At 36.4% G+C, this 19,278-nt stretch overlaps 1 protein-coding gene across 2 annotated transcripts in view; it reads left to right on the top strand.

Annotated features, from left to right (window-relative positions):
• The window catches only part of LNPEP (leucyl and cystinyl aminopeptidase), a 51,234-nt gene that overhangs the window by 29,881 nt on the left and 2,075 nt on the right, over window positions 1-19,278 (top strand). For both annotated transcript variants that reach the window (XM_084225590.1, XM_084225591.1), the window contains 13 exons: window positions 1,522-1,642; window positions 2,294-2,448; window positions 2,777-2,890; window positions 5,284-5,415; window positions 8,142-8,273; window positions 9,392-9,552; window positions 12,119-12,207; window positions 12,902-13,082; window positions 13,787-13,943; window positions 15,319-15,503; window positions 16,159-16,320; window positions 17,158-17,298; window positions 18,285-18,366. In XM_084225590.1, the coding sequence (XP_084081716.1) occupies window positions 1,522-1,642; window positions 2,294-2,448; window positions 2,777-2,890; window positions 5,284-5,415; window positions 8,142-8,273; window positions 9,392-9,552; window positions 12,119-12,207; window positions 12,902-13,082; window positions 13,787-13,943; window positions 15,319-15,503; window positions 16,159-16,320; window positions 17,158-17,298; window positions 18,285-18,366 (1,812 nt within the window). The remainder of the gene's footprint in view (window positions 1-1,521; window positions 1,643-2,293; window positions 2,449-2,776; window positions 2,891-5,283; window positions 5,416-8,141; window positions 8,274-9,391; window positions 9,553-12,118; window positions 12,208-12,901; window positions 13,083-13,786; window positions 13,944-15,318; window positions 15,504-16,158; window positions 16,321-17,157; window positions 17,299-18,284; window positions 18,367-19,278) is intronic.

Genomic DNA, 19,278 nt, shown 5'->3' with positions numbered 1-19,278 from the left:
TAATCTTATTTTAGAAAGTGGAGAAGTTTCGAGTAGGCAGCGACTTTCATGACTCGTTAGCAGAAACTGCCCCTCTGTGGTGAAATGTCAGAAGTGCCAAGAAAAAGCCAGAGGGAATAGAGCTAGTAGCATTGCAGAAGGAGAAGCTCTCTCTTTAGTCCAATAAATAAACACAAGTAAAGATGCAAGACAGGCTTTGATTCTGATCTAGACAAGTATTTCGAATGAAAGATGAATAGAACAGATTGTTCAATTTTTTTTTTTTTTTTTTTTTTTTTTTTTTTTTTTTTTTTTTTTTTTTTTTTTTGTCTTGTGGCTTTTATTCAGGTCTATATATGAAGTGTACACTGGTAAAACCATACAGTCAGTTCTTTGAGGCAGATAACTTTTTAACTTAACTTAACTTAGAATACTTCTTACTTATCTTTAATTTATTATTTTTAATTTCTTCATTTAAAAAATTATTGTTATTTTAATCTTATTAAGAGTACTTGTTACCTTGAAGGGAGAAAGCATAAGAATACCAAGTTAGGCCAGAGTTTTAGCAGGTCGAAAGTAGTCACATCAGTGTCCAGCAGGACAAGGAAGTCAGTAAAAAGGAAGCATATATTGGTATTTCCCAGGAAATACAGACTCAGAATGCTTACAGCTATTTGTGGTTGGGAGATCCAAAGAATTTGAGCTTCACACAGAAGAAGTTTATTGTCATGAAAGCCTTAAGATTTAAAGCTTTAAGCTTCGTGCTTATACTTCTGTACTCCAGGAACAGTAGATTGGATTCTTGTTTATATGTGCTTCATTCAAACTCAAAAGTTAAAAGGTAACATTTTCCATCTGTTTGAAATGTCATTTGTTGGACTAATTTATAGCACAGGAAGAGCAACTTCTTTTTTATAGTACTGAAATATGGTTGTCCATGTATTTCTTTGTGTAGGAAAGGGCGTCCTAAATGTGAATGTATCTGCAACCTAATCAAAGATGCTTTCTTGATACAGACAATTCAACATAAATGGGAGAGATTGTAACCTCTCAATTTTCATATACATGCTTCTTACATCACGTCTAATGTGGCCATACCTTAAATAGGGATGAGCTCTATGCCAATTTTTTGGTTTTTTGAGAGAGGAAATTTCTTGCAGATTATACTACTACTATCATACTATAAATGCTATCATAAACTAAAGATTGGTTGAGGCATACAGGGAGGGTCACTTAATAACTCATGAGGGATTTTAAAATTGTGTCATGTAGACCCTTCTTGGACACATTCCCTAAAGTTGTCATCCTTGAATTGTTCTTGAATGCACACAGGATAGTGTCCCTGTATTTTCACCTGTTAATAGTCTCTAATAAGAAAAATCAGCTTTTTATGAGCAGCTTCGTAACTACTGTATGTAATTTGTGTATGTACTTGCAAAAATGTGTCTCATCTGTTTCAGGACTTCCTTCCAGCTCCTCCTTCAATTCTAAATCTTTTGTAGCTATAAGTTTCAAAAATATTCTCTTCTCTGTTTGGACTAGGTATCTGTCTATGCCATACCGCAGCATCTAAACCAAGTTGGGTATGCCCTAGACACAGCAGTGAAGCTTCTGGAATTTTACCAAAAGTACTTTTTTATGAAATACCCTCTTGAAAAATTAGGTAAGTTGTTTAGGACTTTTTTATTTCTTGTTAAAAAAAAAAACAAACAGAAGAAGTTCTGATCTGAAAAATGCAAGGAAATTTTCAATTTTAAAATAAGTATTACAGTTATTAGATAAATCAAAAAACTAAATATATGTTTGTCTGACTGCAAGTGCTTCCCAAGTTGGAAAGCTTTTGTGGGCATTTCGACACAGATTGCTTATATTTTTATACGTAAATTTACACAGAAGAATTTCCTTGGTGTTGCTCGCCTTAGTAGTGAGGAAATTCTCAGTCTGTGAATCATGTCACAACTTCAAGATCTGCAGCCTGACTCCTCTACATGCATTAGTTTGACTGGAAAGATAGTGAAATGCAGTCTTCTAAGACACTACTTTTCAGAAGTGTACTTTTCAGGCCATCTCATTTCCGTGCTGCTTCTGCTCAGGCAGGATCCATAGGCAGGGTCTTGTTGTTTGTGTCAGAGTACTGCTAGAGAAACATCACTCTAAATCTATGGGACTTCTGTACTTGAGATTTAAGTGTATGTCCTCACTGCAGGGTTTAAATAATTAACTTATTAATGATTTTATCGTATAATATGTAGGCTTGAAAGATAAGATTGTTTTAACTAGTAATTTTTGAAATCTTCTTTCAAATCTTTTACAGATCTGGTAGCAATTCCTGATTTTCAGTCTGGTGCAATGGAAAATTGGGGCTTGATCACCTTCCGAGAAATAACACTCTTATTTGACAATAATACTTCTTCAGCGAGGGATAAAAAGCTAATAACTGCAGTGATAGCACATGAGCTTGCCCATCAGGTACTAGTCTGGGAAGATTATTTCTTTATATTTTAATTTCTTTGTTAAGTGCAATTCTATTCTGTCCTTGAATTCATCCTTCCTGCACTGTGACTGGGTAGTGCATTGTATCTGTTTAGAAAACCTGCAGGTGTATTTTCTACAGCACAACAGGCGGAGTTCAACTCTGATGCCGTGCTTAAGGAGTTGTTGCTGCAAAGGCTTTACTGTGGTTTTGACTGACTGAGATTTTACCTTATCTTCATTTTAGATAAGGCAGAGGATGAATGGAGTACTTCTCATTTGATTTTAATTCTAAGAAAATAATGATGTTTTTGGTCTTTCTTAGTGGTTTGGCAATCTAGTAACTATGGAATGGTGGAATGATCTCTGGCTGAATGAGGGATTTGCCACGTTCATGGAATACTTTGCCATGGAGGAGGTTTTTCCAGAATTACGTTCAGTAAGTAATTTCTATAGTTACATTTTTAGTACCTTCACTAAAAGCTGTTTTAGTGCTGCCTATAATGATTGATACTTATAAACTGATATTTAAATTAATTTTGGGCACCATTGAGATCATGTGTCTCTGCTTTGGCGTTTTATTATAAGTGGCTTTGAGGATGGTACATTGTTCCTGTGAGTTTTAATTTTTTTTTGCTTTTTTTTGGTAGTAATCTACAGGCAGTCTACTGTGTTTTGTGAAGGTTAAAGTATTCTGTGCAAAATAGCAGGTGTCAAAACATGGAGATGTCTCTATATCAAATTATAACTTAAAATTGTGCTAGAAGAAGTGCAGACATGTTTTTGAACAAGTTTGTCTACTTCTGCTTTTCCTAATAGACCTAAGAAGCTTTAGGTTATTAAATATGCCTGAGATTGCAAGTGCATGAAAGAAACACAGTCCCCAGTCATAGTATAACCACATTTATTAAGTGTACATAGCTTTTATAATATTTTCACCATTGGATTAGAACAGCATGAGCCTGGAAAGCCAATGGTATAATTGTTAGTAAACTTGCTAACCAATAATTCAATTCCCTAATAGCAACATCAGAATTTTCTCTTAAAGATAAATGCTTATATAATAATTCTTTCTGCAAACTACTGTGCACCTGCTACTTGTTACATTTTAAAAAACTGTTATATCTCTTCTGCCTTGACTGCATAGTCTTTTCTTTCTAACTAAATGCTCTTTGTTATAAGTTCCCTTTGTTTTCTTTCCCTACATGAAGTAACTCCTGTCTTCCCATCATCATTGTACTTGCTTGTGTCTTTATCAGTTTGAATTTCACAAATGAGCAGATCTGGCATAAAAATATCAGATGGTCCACCACAAAGGATTCTGATAGCATTGAGTTACACTTAATACAAAGCACTACTCCCACAGGCACTTCTGTTCACATATATGGCTGAAGGATAGAATCTTTCTGATATAATAATGTAGCGATTATTTACTGACTCACTCAGGTACTAAGTGACCTAGCTTTTCAGACACTGGAAAACATGATGGATTCAAATTTGGTCTCTCTTTTCCAATGAAAGGATATCAGTTGCTGCTATAAAACTTTCTTGTCACTGGGAATGACAGGCAGATAAACAAAGGTTAGTGGAATTAAATGTAGAGGGTAGTGGAGAAACTAATTTTTCATTCTGGATAGAGATAGCTCCAAGGAGAGGACATACCTGAGTGCTGAAATCAACTTCTAGGAGTGTTTATGTGATTTGCCTTAATCATGGGATTAAACACCTGATTTGTACTGACTGTTTCCTGCCTGATAGTGTTCTTCTCAGCATTTTGGAGAAGTGTGAGATTGAGTTCTTAAATCTCTCTTATTGGTATTGAAAACTTGAGTTGCTAACCTGGTCCAGTTGAATTCTTTTACAGCACTGGATGTTTCAAAACTTCTCATTTGGCCTAACTTCGTTGTTCAGTTGAATTGTCACCAAAAGTATGTAGGCGTTCTGCTTGTTGGGTGCATATGTGCTGAGGGTGGGACACAAAAGTGGTCTCCTTTTTTAACAATGACACATCTAACATCTGTGTACTTCATTCCAAAAGCTGTCTGATAAGCTGCCTTGACAAATATCTCATTCCATTGTTTGATGGTCCCAGATTGTGTTTTGGTGAAAATAAAAGACATTACCTAGAACTTCTCCATTCAGGAGTAGCCTTGGCATTCTAAAATTTAACAGTTATTTTTATTGTATTTCACAGAGGGTTTTTGTGGGGTTTTTTGTTGTTGTTTTTGTTGGGGTTTTTGGGGTTTTTTTAAACTCTACTGTATAGAGAATTGTTTGCTTGCCTTGATGAAAATGAAATGGACACATAACAATATGAGCAGCTTCTTTTCAGTGTTTGGGGTTTTCTTGTTCTGGTACCAATATATTAAATTCTTATATCCTCATTCTAGAAGAAAAGAAGTAAAGAGATTTTGGTAATCACTAGATAAACTGCTGTTTACATTTTCCCAAACATTACTATAATGAATAATTTCTCTAGACTTCATGACATAAAAGTCATATTTTTGTATTCCCTACCACCTGTAAATGAACTGAAAACAGCGGTGAATTTGAATATGAAATTTGACACACTTTTTTTTAGAAGGTGCATTTTTGTCTAGTGCCATTGACACACTTGCCTGAGACAGGGGCTTAAAGGTCTGCATAATGTTGCAAACTCGAAAGTGAGATTCCATTGCTAAAATGTGGCAGGGAAATAGCTTTTATAAATTATATCCTGACAATTTTTTTGCTGCCTAGAGCAATGAAGGAGCAAAGCAGAGACAACTTTTACTTTTCTGCTTAACATGTACATTTCAGCTTCCTAAACAGCTAAAAATGTTTCTCTTCCAGGATGAAGATTTCCTTACTTTAATTTTCAAGGCTATGATGAAGGATGCCTTGAACTCTTCACATCCAGTCTCTTCTTCTGTTCAGTCGTCAGAGCAAATTGAAGAAATGTTTGATGCTCTTTCTTACATTAAGGTAACTGTAAAAATATTCCAGAATATTTGGAAAGTGATACATTAGTAATTGAAAGTGTGAATGTGGAATCACAAGTAAGTAGGCATGTATTGACGGAACTTTGGAGGTTATTTACACCTAACTCAAACAATGCAGGATTTCTTAAAAATGTTTTTGAGCATCTATGTAGCATTTAATTAGGAAAATATTACGTATATGTATTTGTTCCCTTACTTGCCATCTTGTTCAATGCTTGAGCACAAAATATAATACTCATGAACATGTAAGAGGGAACCAATAGATAGAGCAACATAACCAGTTAGGCATATATTCTCTGGTAGCTGACTGTAACAAGTGATTAAAAAAAGAGTGAAAACAAAACACCAAAGTAATCACTCAATCTGGTTTAAAAAACCTCCAGTATTTTAGAGATATCCTGAACTGGAAGCTGGCTTCTGAATGCAAATAATTTTACTGCATATCCTGGTTGTCTGAAACATGATTATTTCTAATGTCTAGTGAGAGTTGTGTGTGAGGCTTATGTTTTTAAAGAGTCTCAGTGCCTTGCTTAAAAATGCATGAGAGAAGAAATACCTGTAGTTACAATATTTTTATTCATGTCATCTCAGGTTTTAGATACCAGATTTTAGCAGTGTTGGAGGAAAGCCTTTTCTTTGTTTATTTTGGATTAGCTGGCATTTTTTTCCATTACTGTCTTATACTTTTATCTAATTAGAAATCATGGGGACAGCTATTTTCTGCTAGAAAATAGTCAAGTACTACATCTTCCTCTGCTCAGTAGAATGCGGTTCCCATGACAGTCTTGGCTTGTTTCCTCTGACTTCCTTTTGCAAGTCTAGTCTTGATTTGTTTCCTCTGACTTCCTTTTGCAAGTCTCAGCTGGTCGACACATCTTGTCTGGCATCCTTTGATAGTCTGCGATGCCAGATAGAGTTATGGGAGTGATGTGCTTCCATTTATTTTGGACACTGCTCTCTCAGCTGCAAGAACAGATATGTATGATTTTCAGGTTACCTTGGTTGCCAGATGAATTTGTATTCTCTCCTTTTATCAAAAGGCATGGCTGTTGCTTCAGAGGTGCTGTCTCAAGTAATTCCCTTTTTGGTGAGCTTCTGGAAGCTTTGCATTTGGAACAATCATGTCTGTAGCCAACTAACTTTAGAGATACAAATTCTGACAATCTTTGACTGATTGAAACTTCTGTATATAATGTTAATGGAAAAGTTTCCTAAGGGATTGAATTGGAGTTTCAGTCAATTAGTATAACATTACATTTGGAGAATTATTTTATTACTTCATTGCTGCTAATAAGTATGTGCACATTTTGAATAGAATTGTACTAATGTACACCTTTAAGAGCTGAAACAAAAGAGGTATGGTGCGTTGTCAGAAATAGTGTTTTTGCAGCTGCTTTCTATGTTTCAGAGGACTTAATTGCATAGCTTTTCATTCATGCATAAAGTTCTTGTATTACACTATTCTTGTCCTTATAGCTCAGGTCAAGTTCTTGGCGATTCATGTGGGAAGACACTTGCAATGTGGTCCCTGATAGGCAAAGGGTTGTCTGTTACTGAACTGTACAGTGTAATTTGTTTTACTGGTCTACCAACTGACACAGATTAGGAGGTGACCTCTGCATTGTACTGTCTTGAACAGAAATAATTGTACAATATTATTTTTAGTCTGACTGTTTTGCAGACTGTCAGTAAACCTAACACCCATGTGTGGGACAAGATCCACCTGGAAGGGTATGACAGTAGGAAAAACAATAAGCAGAGCTGTAGGTCAGGTAGAGATGCATACAGGAACGGAAATTGTGGCCATATTATTAAAAACTGTAGTAAGGCTACTCCTGACATTTGATGAGTAGTGAATAACCAGGCAGCCTTCAATTTTAGATAAGATGTTACTCACATTCCAGAACTTGAGACTGGAATGTGTGAGAACAATGCATTATCTCTCTAAAATCTTCTCCTTTACTTCTTGTTTCTTTCCTAGAAATAGTACCTAAAATATAAAGTGTACCTTTAAACTATTCTTGATCTATGGCTGCTCCTCTGTGTCCAGTTCTACAGTATGGAGGCAATTTCCTTATTGGTGGCTTTCCCATGGAAACATTCACAGCCCTTTTGATACTAAAACTATACTTCCTTTTTTTTCTCTACAAGACATGGCTGTAAACACATCAAAATGTACTTGTTCTTCTGCAGTCAATTCCAGCCGACCAAGTGTGTCTTACATTTTTCCAGTATTTTTAGGTCTTTGATCTAAGTGCGCATCATATGACTGTTAAACACTGACTCACAAGTGCAGTTCTGTACCATACAGATGAGTATTGATAATTAAAAATGGCAGCCAAAAGACATATCAGTAGAAGGCAATATTTTTCAGATTATACTGATTGGAAGAAAACGTCAAATTCTACTAGTCCATTTTGTAATTGTAGTTTGAGTCTTTAAAATTTTTTTTTTCCAAAGCAGCTGGGAAAAATTTTCAAACTACATTAGCCTTTTCTGTAACTGTATTTGGAGTTTGCGAAATAGTAAAAGAATATTTTCCCAAGGAAACTGAGAGTAAAGGTAATTATTTGAAGGATATTATTTGGAATAAAATCTTCTAGCTTCTGACTTACTCCTGTACTGTGAAAAAGCTATAATATGCATATGCTTAAAAAAGTTATGTAACTTCAATTTACTGATTCATTTTCTTTTTTTTCCTACCTAAAGGGGGCTTCACTTCTTTTGATGCTGAAGCATTATCTCACTAGGGATGTTTTCCAAGCTGGCATTGAGGTTTACTTGCATAATCACAGCTATGGAACCGCCCAGAGTGATGACCTGTGGGACAGCATGAATGAGGTATCTGTCTTGGACACACTGTTCTTTTCTTTTTTTTTTTCTCTACTTCTCTGAGAGTATCATAGATTTTATTTATTTTCTTATTTATTAAAAAGATAGGATAATGGACTGCAGATAAGTCCTCTGAATTTTTTGCTCCTCTTATTCCGAAGTTCTTTCATATAGATAGGGAGATTACTGAAGCTTTTAGGATTACATTGCATACCATCCCAAAAAAGCACTATGAGTGAGTATGTAGTGCCCTGCATGTCCATCCAGAATGGACATATCCTCTCTTCAATTACATGGGTAGTGTGTTAAGACCAGAATGAAAGTAATAAAATTCAGGATAAAATTTACTTTCAAGTAATAGCTATATCCAACCTCACAGAGGTCTTGGGTTGCTTTTTACTAATGTAGCTTCATGATAGCTTCTGTTTTAACAAGCGTGTTGAAATTTTAGGAAAGCAGACTGTACAGGCAGGTCTCATATTATAAGGCAGGCATAAGGCTGTGTCTAATTTTAGAACAGGTGTGAAGGGATGAATTAAGCAAGGGCTTAGGTAGAAGAGAGCAAAAACTAGAGTCAGCTGAGGGAATCAGAGGGGCCAGGGAAAGGAGTGTGGAGAGGAGGCAAGAAGGACAGGGAAGAACTGAGGGTCCAGGGAACTACAGGCTTATCAGCCTGAGCTGAGTGCCAAGGAGGGTCATGCACCAGATCATCTTTAGTACCATTGCAGGCACATACAGGACAACCAGGGAATCGGGCCCAGCCAGCATGGTTTTTGGAGGGACAGGTCCTCATTGACCATCTTGGTCTCCTTTTATGACCAGGTGACCCACTTGGTGGATGAGGGAAAGGCTGTGGATGTTGTGCCTGACCTTCATCAAAGCCTTTGATATTGTCTTCCACAGCATTTTCCTGGAAAAGCTGGCAGCTCATGGCCTCAGCAGGTGCACTCTTTTGTTGGGTTAAGAACTGTCTGGATGGCTAGGGCCCAGAGAGTAGAGGGAAGTTTATAAGTTCACTGTCCAAGTGCTTGTTTCCAGATGCAAAATCATGCAACCACTTATATGGTAACTTAAGAAAAAAGTTAAGTGTTCTCCATTTGCTTTTTTTGTTATAATTGTTTTTACAGATTACCAATGGAACACTAGATGTAAAAAAAATGATGAAGACTTGGATTGGGCATAAAGGATTTCCTTTAGTCACTGTTGTCCGAAAGGGAAAGATTATTTCAGTACAACAAGAGAAATTTTTGTATCGTGTGGAACCAGAAAATTGGACATCGGATGCAAGGTTATTACCTTCTTAATAGCTTTTATCCATTAAAAGCAAGCTGCTGTCTTAAGTTGTACATCTTTCTCACTTGTATTCAGGCCTTATAGTGTTTCCTTTGAAGGCAGGTAGTAACAGAGAATTCAGCACAAAACTTCATTCATCTAGTATCTGCCTGAAGGTCCATGTCTGTTTCCTCTGAAGCAACTGGTAGAAATTGGTGACACCCTTTGTAATCTGAATTTTTTATGTGCATCCTTTTCCTGAAGCTTTTAAGCTTGACATCATGAGTTGGTTTTCGATACCAAAAGGCAGAAGATCTCATAAGTTAAGGTTTCTTTACATTTGAGAAAGTTTTGTGTGTTTAACAAGACTCTAAAGAAAGGCAGGCTGCAGAAGTTTCACAGAAGTTACAGATGCATGTATCCTACTTTAGACCCTCTGCTTCTAACTTGTAAAATTCAGCTGTATACCTTGGGCTTTGCTGCAGGAAGGTAGAGAAGCTAGAATCAATGGTTTCTTGGCTTTGAAATTTTAAGATGACACTATTACATGACAACAAATGACAGAATGTATAACAGAGGTAATATCTATTGTTCCAAAACCTAAAATGAAATACATACACAAATACTGAAGAAGCAAAGATGTGGCAGCTGATAGTTTTAAAATTTTGTTTACTGCAAATGTAATTTACCTTATGACCCTCAACAGTGTCTTCTGACAAAAATATGTAAGTCTGAATTTTTTTGATATTCTGCTGCTTTTATTCAGTTTTTTGAAGTTTTAACAGGAGCTAAGTCCATTGCATCCCCTTGCAGAAAAATAGGTGTGAAAGAAATTTGTCTCTTGAAATGTAGGAATTTAGAGGGCTCTGTTTTATTTTGTTATGTGGAGAAAGAAAAGCAATGTGGGGTTGAGAGGTCAGGGAAGAAGGGAAGGATTTTTAAGCTAAGTAATTTCTGGTTCTAGTTGATGTAAATTTGGGGCATGTAGGAAAAGGTTTAGAAAAAGAGCAGTCTATGTGAGTCATACATAGAGGGGATCCCTGTCAAAATCAGATTAATATGTGCAGCTTCTTTCATCCCACTCAGATTTATGTTTTTCTCTAAATAGCCAAGTCCTTGTCATCATTACGAGCCTCCTTAGCGTTTCAGCTTGCAGTTCCCTTAAGAGAGTCTTTGTGCTATGCAATGAATTTTGGTTTCTATACCATGATTTTGAATTTGAGTCTTGTACTTTTTAAATTTTAGTTAAAATTCAATTTTTAAATTTTAGTTAATACTTGTAAAAGATCAGAATAGCAATGTTGGACTCAGGTCATCATACTGGATGAATTTCTGATGCAGCTAGAGATCTACTGTCTGTATGGTTTTGGACTAGCTACCTAGCATGCTGGAACTGGGAAAGAAGTACTAGGAAAAGTGGAGTCCATCAGGGACTAGTGTGGTGTAAGATCTTAATCAGTGATGTACACAGTGGGATCAAGTGCTCCTGCAGAGAATTTGTAGATGACACCAAGCTGAGTGGTGCAGTTGGGGTGCCAGGGGAAAGGGATACCATACCATCCAGAGGAATCTGGACAAGCTCGAGCAGTGGGTCCTTGGTCAGGCCAGCCTCTTGTATCAACACAGGCTGAGGGATGAACAAATCAAGAGCAGCCTTGCAAAGGAGGGCTTGGGGGAGTCATGTTACTGGACACAGGCCCGCAGTGTGCATTCATAGCCCAGAATTCCAGTTCTGTCTTGGGCTGCATCCAAAGCAGCATGGGCAGCAGGGCAGGGAGGGGATTCTGCCCCTCTGCTCTGCTCTGCTGAGAGCCCACCTGGAACCCTGCATCCAGCCCTGGGGTCCCAGCACAGGGAGGACATGGAACTGCTGGAGTGAGTCCAGAGTAGGTTTACAAAAACAGTCAGATGGACATAACACCTCTCCTATACAAGGACAGACAGACAATTTGGGTTGTTCACCCTGGAGAACAAAAGACTCTGGAGAGACCTCACTGCATTCTTTCAAGTACTTAAAGGAAAGATGGGGACAGACTTTTTAGCAGGTCTGTCATGATACGACAAAGAATAATGGTTTTAAAATAAAAAAGGGTAAATTTAGACTAGATATAAGGAATAGTATTTTTACAATAAGGGTGGTAAAATTGTGCACTGGTGGCCCAGAGAGGGGTGGTCGATGCCCCATCCCTGAAAACATTCAGGGCCAGGTTGAATGGGACTCTGAGCAACAGGATGTAGTTGAAGATGATCCTGCTTATTGCAGGGAACCTGAACTAGATCAACTTAAAAGGTCTCTTTGAATCCAGTCTGTTCTATTAAATTTACCAATTTTTCAACGTGGTGGGATTTAAAAAAAAAAACTTCTGTACATGCTGTGCATTTATTCTTTCATCATATTCTGATTATATAAGTGAGATTTATAGTTTATTATTCTACACAGAATTCAGTGATTCTAGTGTTATTAGTATACAAATTTATATAAATAAAATTATATTAAAACAAATTAAATTAAATTAAAACAAATCATTCAAGGGAGATAATATGTATCTAACATGTCAGTAAACATTTGTTTTCCTTTGCAGTTACCTGTGGCATATTCCTCTCACTTACATAACAAATAAGTGCAACTTTACCCATTGCAGTAATGCATATTTGCTGGATCAGAAGTCAGGTATGTGACTAAAAGCTTTGGTAGCAAGTTTCTTTAGTGTTACAGATATATGATTTTTCTGAGAGCACCCTTGAGTAAGATGTGAAGCTGAACACATGCAGGGTACAAAATAATTTCAGAGATCTGGAGCAAAGCACTGCTGGTGTTATCATCAGAGAGCTGATTCCCTGTAGCGTTGTGTGTGTAAATACACGACAGCAACTGGAACAGAATCATAGGTTTGAGATTTGTAGAAGCCTATGCTTTTTATCACAGTTCATACACACAATCTCTCAAACTGCATGTTCTTTAGAGAGCCAATTATGTGAAAGTTGATCAGCCAGTTTGCTGAAACGTTAGTAAGTAACTTTCCACTGAAATGTTTATTTTATTTAACCTTGTAGGAAAGTATTGTATTTGGAACTGTGGGTGGGGCTTTTTGAAAGAACAACTGGACAAAAGGAGAAAAATTCACTGATGCAACTTGGGGTGCACTGTGATAATGTTTATTCTTCAGTCAGGTGTAGGAAGAGGGATGAGGAAATACAACCTAGAATTTTTGAGCTGTCTTTCAAAACCTTCTTACTGGCTTTTCCTTTGTCATTATAGGGGGAAATAGTGGGAAAGAATTTACTGTCTCTCTGGTACGAGTCTACTTCATAGATTTTGATTGAAACAGTTTGTTTCAGCTGATAACATATTGTCTGTCCACTAGCTGTCATTGAACTTCCAGAAGAGGTGGAATGGGTAAAATTCAATGTGGACATGAATGGCTATTACATAGTACATTATGCTGAAGACTGGAAAACACTGATTGATCTCTTGAAAAAAAACCATACTGCTCTGAGTCCTAAAGACAGAGCAAATTTGATCAACAATATCTTCAACCTTGCACGGTAAGACTTCTGTATTGGAAAAGGTATTTAATATGTGTTTCAAGTTTTTTCCAAGTCAGAGAAGATCAGATTTAGTTTCTAGAGACAATTGCTTTAGAGGAAGTTTAACTCAATCTTCAGCAGCCTTGTTGGAACTGTTCACTGATGCTCTAGATGTTATCTGCTGTTCTTTATAGCATAATCTATTTGTTTGGATCACAGAGAGCCGCATGATAGTTTCCATTTCTGGAAGATACTGTTTTCTTTAGTGTCCAATAATCTGCCTGCTAACTCTTTTCCTGTACTCTAGTGCTCCACTTTGGAAAGTAAGCTATTTCCCTCTTAAATTTTTGCTGGTGCCCTCTCATGTGTTTCACCACCACTATCAGAAGCAGGTGAGGCAGAACATACTGGATTGTCTCTTCAGAAACTGCTATTCTATCTGAGTCCCCTTATTTACAATAAATATTTTCAGACATCCTTGCCACGTTTCCTTACCCATTTTCAATTTTTGTTAACTGGTGGCATGTTAGTGGCCATTGTTGCTTTGTTGTAATCTTGCTGAAGTTAAAATAGGAAAATTTCTACATGTAAATTGTTTCTTATGTCACCCCCTCTATCACTTATCTCTCTGTTAGTATAATGGAAAGCATCACTTCTGATTTTTTTCAGGAAATGCTTTTGTTTTCTAATCCATTTTAATGTTTGTGTTCATTGACCTATAGTCTAGGAAGAGAGTCTCTGGGAAAGGCCTTTGAGTTGATTGATTACCTCAACAAAGAGAACAGCACTGCACCACTTACTCAAGCTTTGTTTCAGCTGAGTCTCATATACAGCCTTTTAGACAAAAAAGGTGAACAACAACTGGCAGCACGAGTCATGGTATGTCTTAGTTTTTCATAAATGATAGTTCTAAATAATTAGCTATAATATTCTTTATAGTTACAGTCTCTTTTTACGTGCTGACTGCTGAACATACTCATTAATTTCACTAAGTTGGATTGGGATTCTAGAGAGTTGCCAGTCTTGCCAGCTTTTTCTAATGGTCTCTTACCAAAAGGCTACATTTTTTGGACCAGCTTCTTCCCCTCTCCTTCCCCTGTTTCTATACCATACCCATATGTCCCAAAATGTTTTGTAGGGAATGTGGTGCAGTGGTGTCTGGGGCTATCTTAAAGTGCCCATACAGGTCAGTTTAGTACAAATATGTAATTAAACAGATTGCATAGACTTTTCTTGTACAGAAAAGTTATTTTCAAAAGGTACAGTGGCTAGAGATTGTAGATCTAATTGCTTTGTAGAGAGACAAGAGAAAAAAACAGAATGGTTTTCTGTAGAAATAGAAACACAAGGATGGTTGTCATTGTCCTGTTCCAGTTGTGCAATAGAATGTAGTTCTACAGACTGGACAGTGAAATCAATATTGTAGGTTCAGTTCTTGCTGAGCATATGTCTTTCATTTCTCTGTTTACCTTCTTGTTATGGAGCTTCTTCTCCATATTCATCTACTGGTTTAAAATGACCTTTGTTGCTTAGCAGTGTAAAACATCAGTAAAGAGATTTAGTCTATAAGAAAAATATTAAATTATTAGATAAAATAGCAGACACTTTTTCTTTATGCTAGGAAGGGATAATTAGTGAGTGCTTAAGGAAACATAAGAAAAAAGAGCGGTATTGTAATTTATCCAAAGTTGTTGCGAATCCTCTATAAATAGCCTAAGCTCTGGTTTGCAATGCAGTGTCTGTGCAGTTTTATCTAAGTTCAGAATTTTCAGCTGCGATGTGGTAGCTGATCGGGCATCCAGCTGTGGTTTTGGCAAGCTACAGAACTACAAAACTGAAGGGTGTTCAGCCTATAGACATACAAAAGTGTTTCTTTGTGCTAAGTGAAGGTATATGGACTGTGACTTGGTGAGGTTAAAAGCAGTTAAACATACAGAAATTGCAGTGCTTTGTAATTGTAAGCTGATTACAAGCAAGTCTGAGCTAAGACTCAGAGAGCAGTCTTCAGTTTCCATGTGTAGTTTAAGATGTAACCTGGCCCATCTTTCAGATTTATGTGATATCTGATACTTATTCCTACAGTTAAGAACTACCATATGTAAGTTGGAATAAATAGATTAAAAAAACACTATGCTTAACTTCCACAGTTCAAAAGCTCAACCTTTTAATTTTTTTCTTGCTTTAGACTAATTTTATATATAGAAAATCCTCTTGGAAGGGATTAGCTATTGCTAGTAACTTTTCCCTCCTTTAGCATAGGATAGAGCACTTGCTTGGAGATAAAATGGATCAACAGCACTGGACAGATAATGGGACCCTGTCTGAACGAGAGCTCCGGTCAACACTGCTGGCTTTTGCCTGCACCCATGATATAAGAAACTGTAGAACAACTGCTGCTAAGATGTTTGAGACATGGATGAAGTCTAATGGAACAATTAGGTACCACAAAAACTGAGCTTCTACTTCTTTTACCCATCGGCTTTCCTGTTTGTTACATTGCCACCATTGTACTTGGGAAAAACACCCCAAGAGCAAACAGAAAAATCAAAAAAAACCCCACCATACCACCACCACCAACTTAGTATTGATAAAGAGCGTGCTTCTATCTTTTAACTCTTCCATGTGTAGAAGTAATTGCTGTTTCACAATGACAGGGTGACTGTGGTAGACTTTGTCTCTAGTCTCATTTAGTTTAACTACAAAACTAGTCATAAATTTTTTTCATCTGCATTTCCTGAGGTGCATGCTGAAAGAGGATTACTTAGTGGCAGAGCCAAAGCACACATTTTTATCATGCAGAATTCTTTCTGCTGTGGATTCAGTGTGCAATTTGAGCTGTAGAAAATTCTCAGCTTTGTGTACAATTGACTCTGTTTTCATGTGACTAAATTATTTGCTTTTTCCTAGTGACTGAAAGTATTAGATTGGCAGGAATTCAGTAATGCCAAATCTTAACAATTGCTACAGAATCAAATTGCTCCGAAGAGAGGCATCTCCTTCAAGTTAATATTTTAATTTTGTGACTTCTTTCCTCAGGTGTGCATTTTTGTACCCCCTGTTTATTTTTTTTTGTTGTTTTTGTTTTTCGCTGTAGTCTTCCTAGTGATGTTATGAAAGCCATATTTGCAGTTGGAGCCAAGTCTGATGATGGCTGGGAATTCCTCCTGAAGATGTACTTCTCTTCAGTTTCTGAAGCAGAGAAGAGCAAAATGATTGAAGCCTTGGCCAGCACAGAAGATGCCAGAAAGCTGATCTGGTATGACGGAGCCAAAAAGTTGTATGCTGTGGAAATTACAAGTGATAAAATCTTCTTAGAAAAGTGCTTTTCCTTTTTTCTGTTGTTGAAAAAATTTTTGATTGCTAAAGAAAATCTGTCCAAATGTTTTGCACAGGCTTCCATACACACAAAGAACCTGATGTTTTTCACTTAAAAATAACTTCTGTAACAGAACAACACAAAAACCCAGATTCTGAATATGCATAAAGAGAAAATAATTGAACTTACAGGCTTTGCACTACTGGTAACACAAAATTTCAGATTTTGCAGTGCAGGTAGCAAAATTGCAGGCTGCTCTATGGAGCCTTAAAAGATTGATATATCTTTATAATCAAAATAATAAGTAGTTGAGTTATATTTTTTGTTAGGTTTTTTTTTTCCCCTCTTCTTTTTTCCATTTCTTTCTTTGGGTGCAAATTTGCTTTACATTATGTTCCTCTCTGTAGACTAAATCTTAGTACTTCATGGACAATGCAAACTTGTCCTGCTAATTTAGTCTTCAGTTTCCCTCTCTTACATCTTCAATGTATTGTTTTTCTTTTACCAGTTATTAGAATTTAGTTCATCTTTTCCAACACCAGTGAAAATTCAGGGACTTGGATTAGAGCTAAGGTCATTCTGACTTCTGGAAATTAAAGCTAAGTAAATACAGTTGTTGTAATAAAATGTAACATGTATTTCTTCCGGGTGCCAGATTGTGCTTGCTTGATGTATTATATAATCTTTTCCATCTAATTGAGGACTTTCAGGAAACCCATATGAACATATGAATGACGTTTTTTTTCCCTGTCTCTTTGCATATGCTTTGTTTCCTAGGCTAATGCAGAACAGTCTTGAAGGAGAAATCATCAGGTCACAGGAGCTTTCACACATCATAGCAACCGTTAGCCAGAGTTTGCCTGGATATTTGCTGGCCTGGGACTTCGTCAAAGAGAACTGGGAAAAGCTTACACGAAAGTAAGGCTTTTCATGCAGCTGAAACTTTCAAATTCACAGTGGCAAAAGCACCTGTTTCTTTGTTTTAAACAAGACAATAAATATGAGTGTTCATCTAAGAATATTCATATTAAAATTCTAAATCATGTTTTAAAATCAGAGTTTACAAATATAGCTTGCTACATAAAATTTGAACTCTCAACAATCATCCTAGAGACTCACAGTAATTCTGAACAATCTTGATCTTAATTTCTCTTGAGAGGTTGCTGTCTTTAAAATGGTTTGTTCAGCTGAAAGATATTTATGTGAATGAAGTGGATTCAAAAGGACATCCAGGGAAATAATTCAGCATTTATATTTTCTTAATTGCCACAGCACTCCTAAAACCAAGTAACCAAAATATCCCACTTGTTTCAGAAATATGTTGTCTTTCACTATCCTTGAAGGGTACCCAGCAGGAAAGCTGGCCCCCAAGTCCTCAGAAAGCCAACAGTACTAAAAACCTCTGTTTCTAAATCCCAGCTTTGATTTTAAATAGTTTTATGCTGCTTGTAAAGTTTCTTCTCTATGAAAACTTCTGCTCTAGCAAGCTATTTATAACCAATGTTACAGAATTACTTCACTTGAAAGAAAAACTGCTTGCAAGTTCAGTTCTGGTAGAGCCTTAGAACACATACGTACCACAAATACAGATCTTGATATTCACTGCATGGTGTCCTCAGTTCTTTACTATTTGATCTGTGATAGAAGTTGAAAAATTTTCCATAGCTTTTGCTCTGATGTTGCATTATTAGAGGGAATAGGGAGCTAGAGGCTTGGATTTCTAAGAATGTATATTTCTTTTGAAAAATAAGGTATGTAATTGCAATGTAAGATATTGCATTTAAGTGCTTTTAATATTTTCAAACTACTAAACAAAAAAGTAGAAATAGTAGAAAAGAATGCATACATATCCAAAACTGCATCTTAAAGTGTCTCCTAGCTGAAAATGTTTGTTTGTCTTACAGGTTTCACCTAGGCTCATATACTATCCAGAATATTATTACCTGGTCAACTTCTCAATTTGCAACAAAGGCACATCTGCTTGAGGTTGGTGGCACAATCTACCAGAAAGGGTTATTTTCTAGTGCCAATGCTGTTTTCATTGAGTTGAAGGATGAGGAAAACACTTGTTCATTTGTTATTTATATCCTTGACACCCTCTTGAGAGTATGTGTATCAGTTGCTTTCCCTATTTCATACATGGTAAATATATGCATAGACACTGGGAGATTATATACTGAGTCTGTGATAGAGTTGAACCCAGTTATTGGTTTATATTGTTGTGTTTTCCTGTTTGCTTGAACACACTGTCTCACAAAATAACTACTTAATCTATATGTAATTTTGGTCTAGATTTTGCAAACAAGATTTGCTTTCTGTATCTCTGAAATGTGATACTGTGCCATAAAAATTGCTTTTTGCTGTTTTTTTTCCATCATCAATTCCAAAGAGTTATTGTAGAAATTGAGTATCAGTCAGGAGTTGTTTAATAGCTTTCAGAAAGCTCTGTTGTTTTCCCTAAAAAGGCCTTGAAGTTAATGTATCAAGAATTGTTTACAGTTTAGTCTAATGTTTTCTTCCAGATAATTTGATAGAGATTGGTATTAATGGTTTGATCCATAAAATTTTAAGTGTTAGGATTGACAGTTATAATGATGATTGGGTGTGGGGGCTGTTGCAGAATGCTGAAGAGGGTGGCTTGCAACAACCAATTATTTGTCACAGAATAGCACTCCTTTTCCAGAACTCTGCATATACTCTCTGTTGGCTTTGTGATATGGTAAATGAATGTCTGTTTATTGGTGAAATGACATATTGAAACCAAATGAGTTATTGGTGCTGTATCTGAAAAATGCTTTCCTTGCATTTTGGGAACTCCTTTGAGAGGTTTGCTTTCTGCATAGATACAAACAATTCTCAAAAATATATTTCCTGCAACATGTGTATAGCCTTTGCTGC

The sequence above is a fragment of the Fringilla coelebs genome (assembly GCF_963513975.1).
Source record: "Fringilla coelebs genome assembly, chromosome: Z".
NCBI lineage: Eukaryota > Metazoa > Chordata > Aves > Passeriformes > Fringillidae > Fringilla > Fringilla coelebs.
Note: the sequence above shows the minus strand (reverse complement) of the source record. Positions and strands in the feature narration are given on the sequence as shown.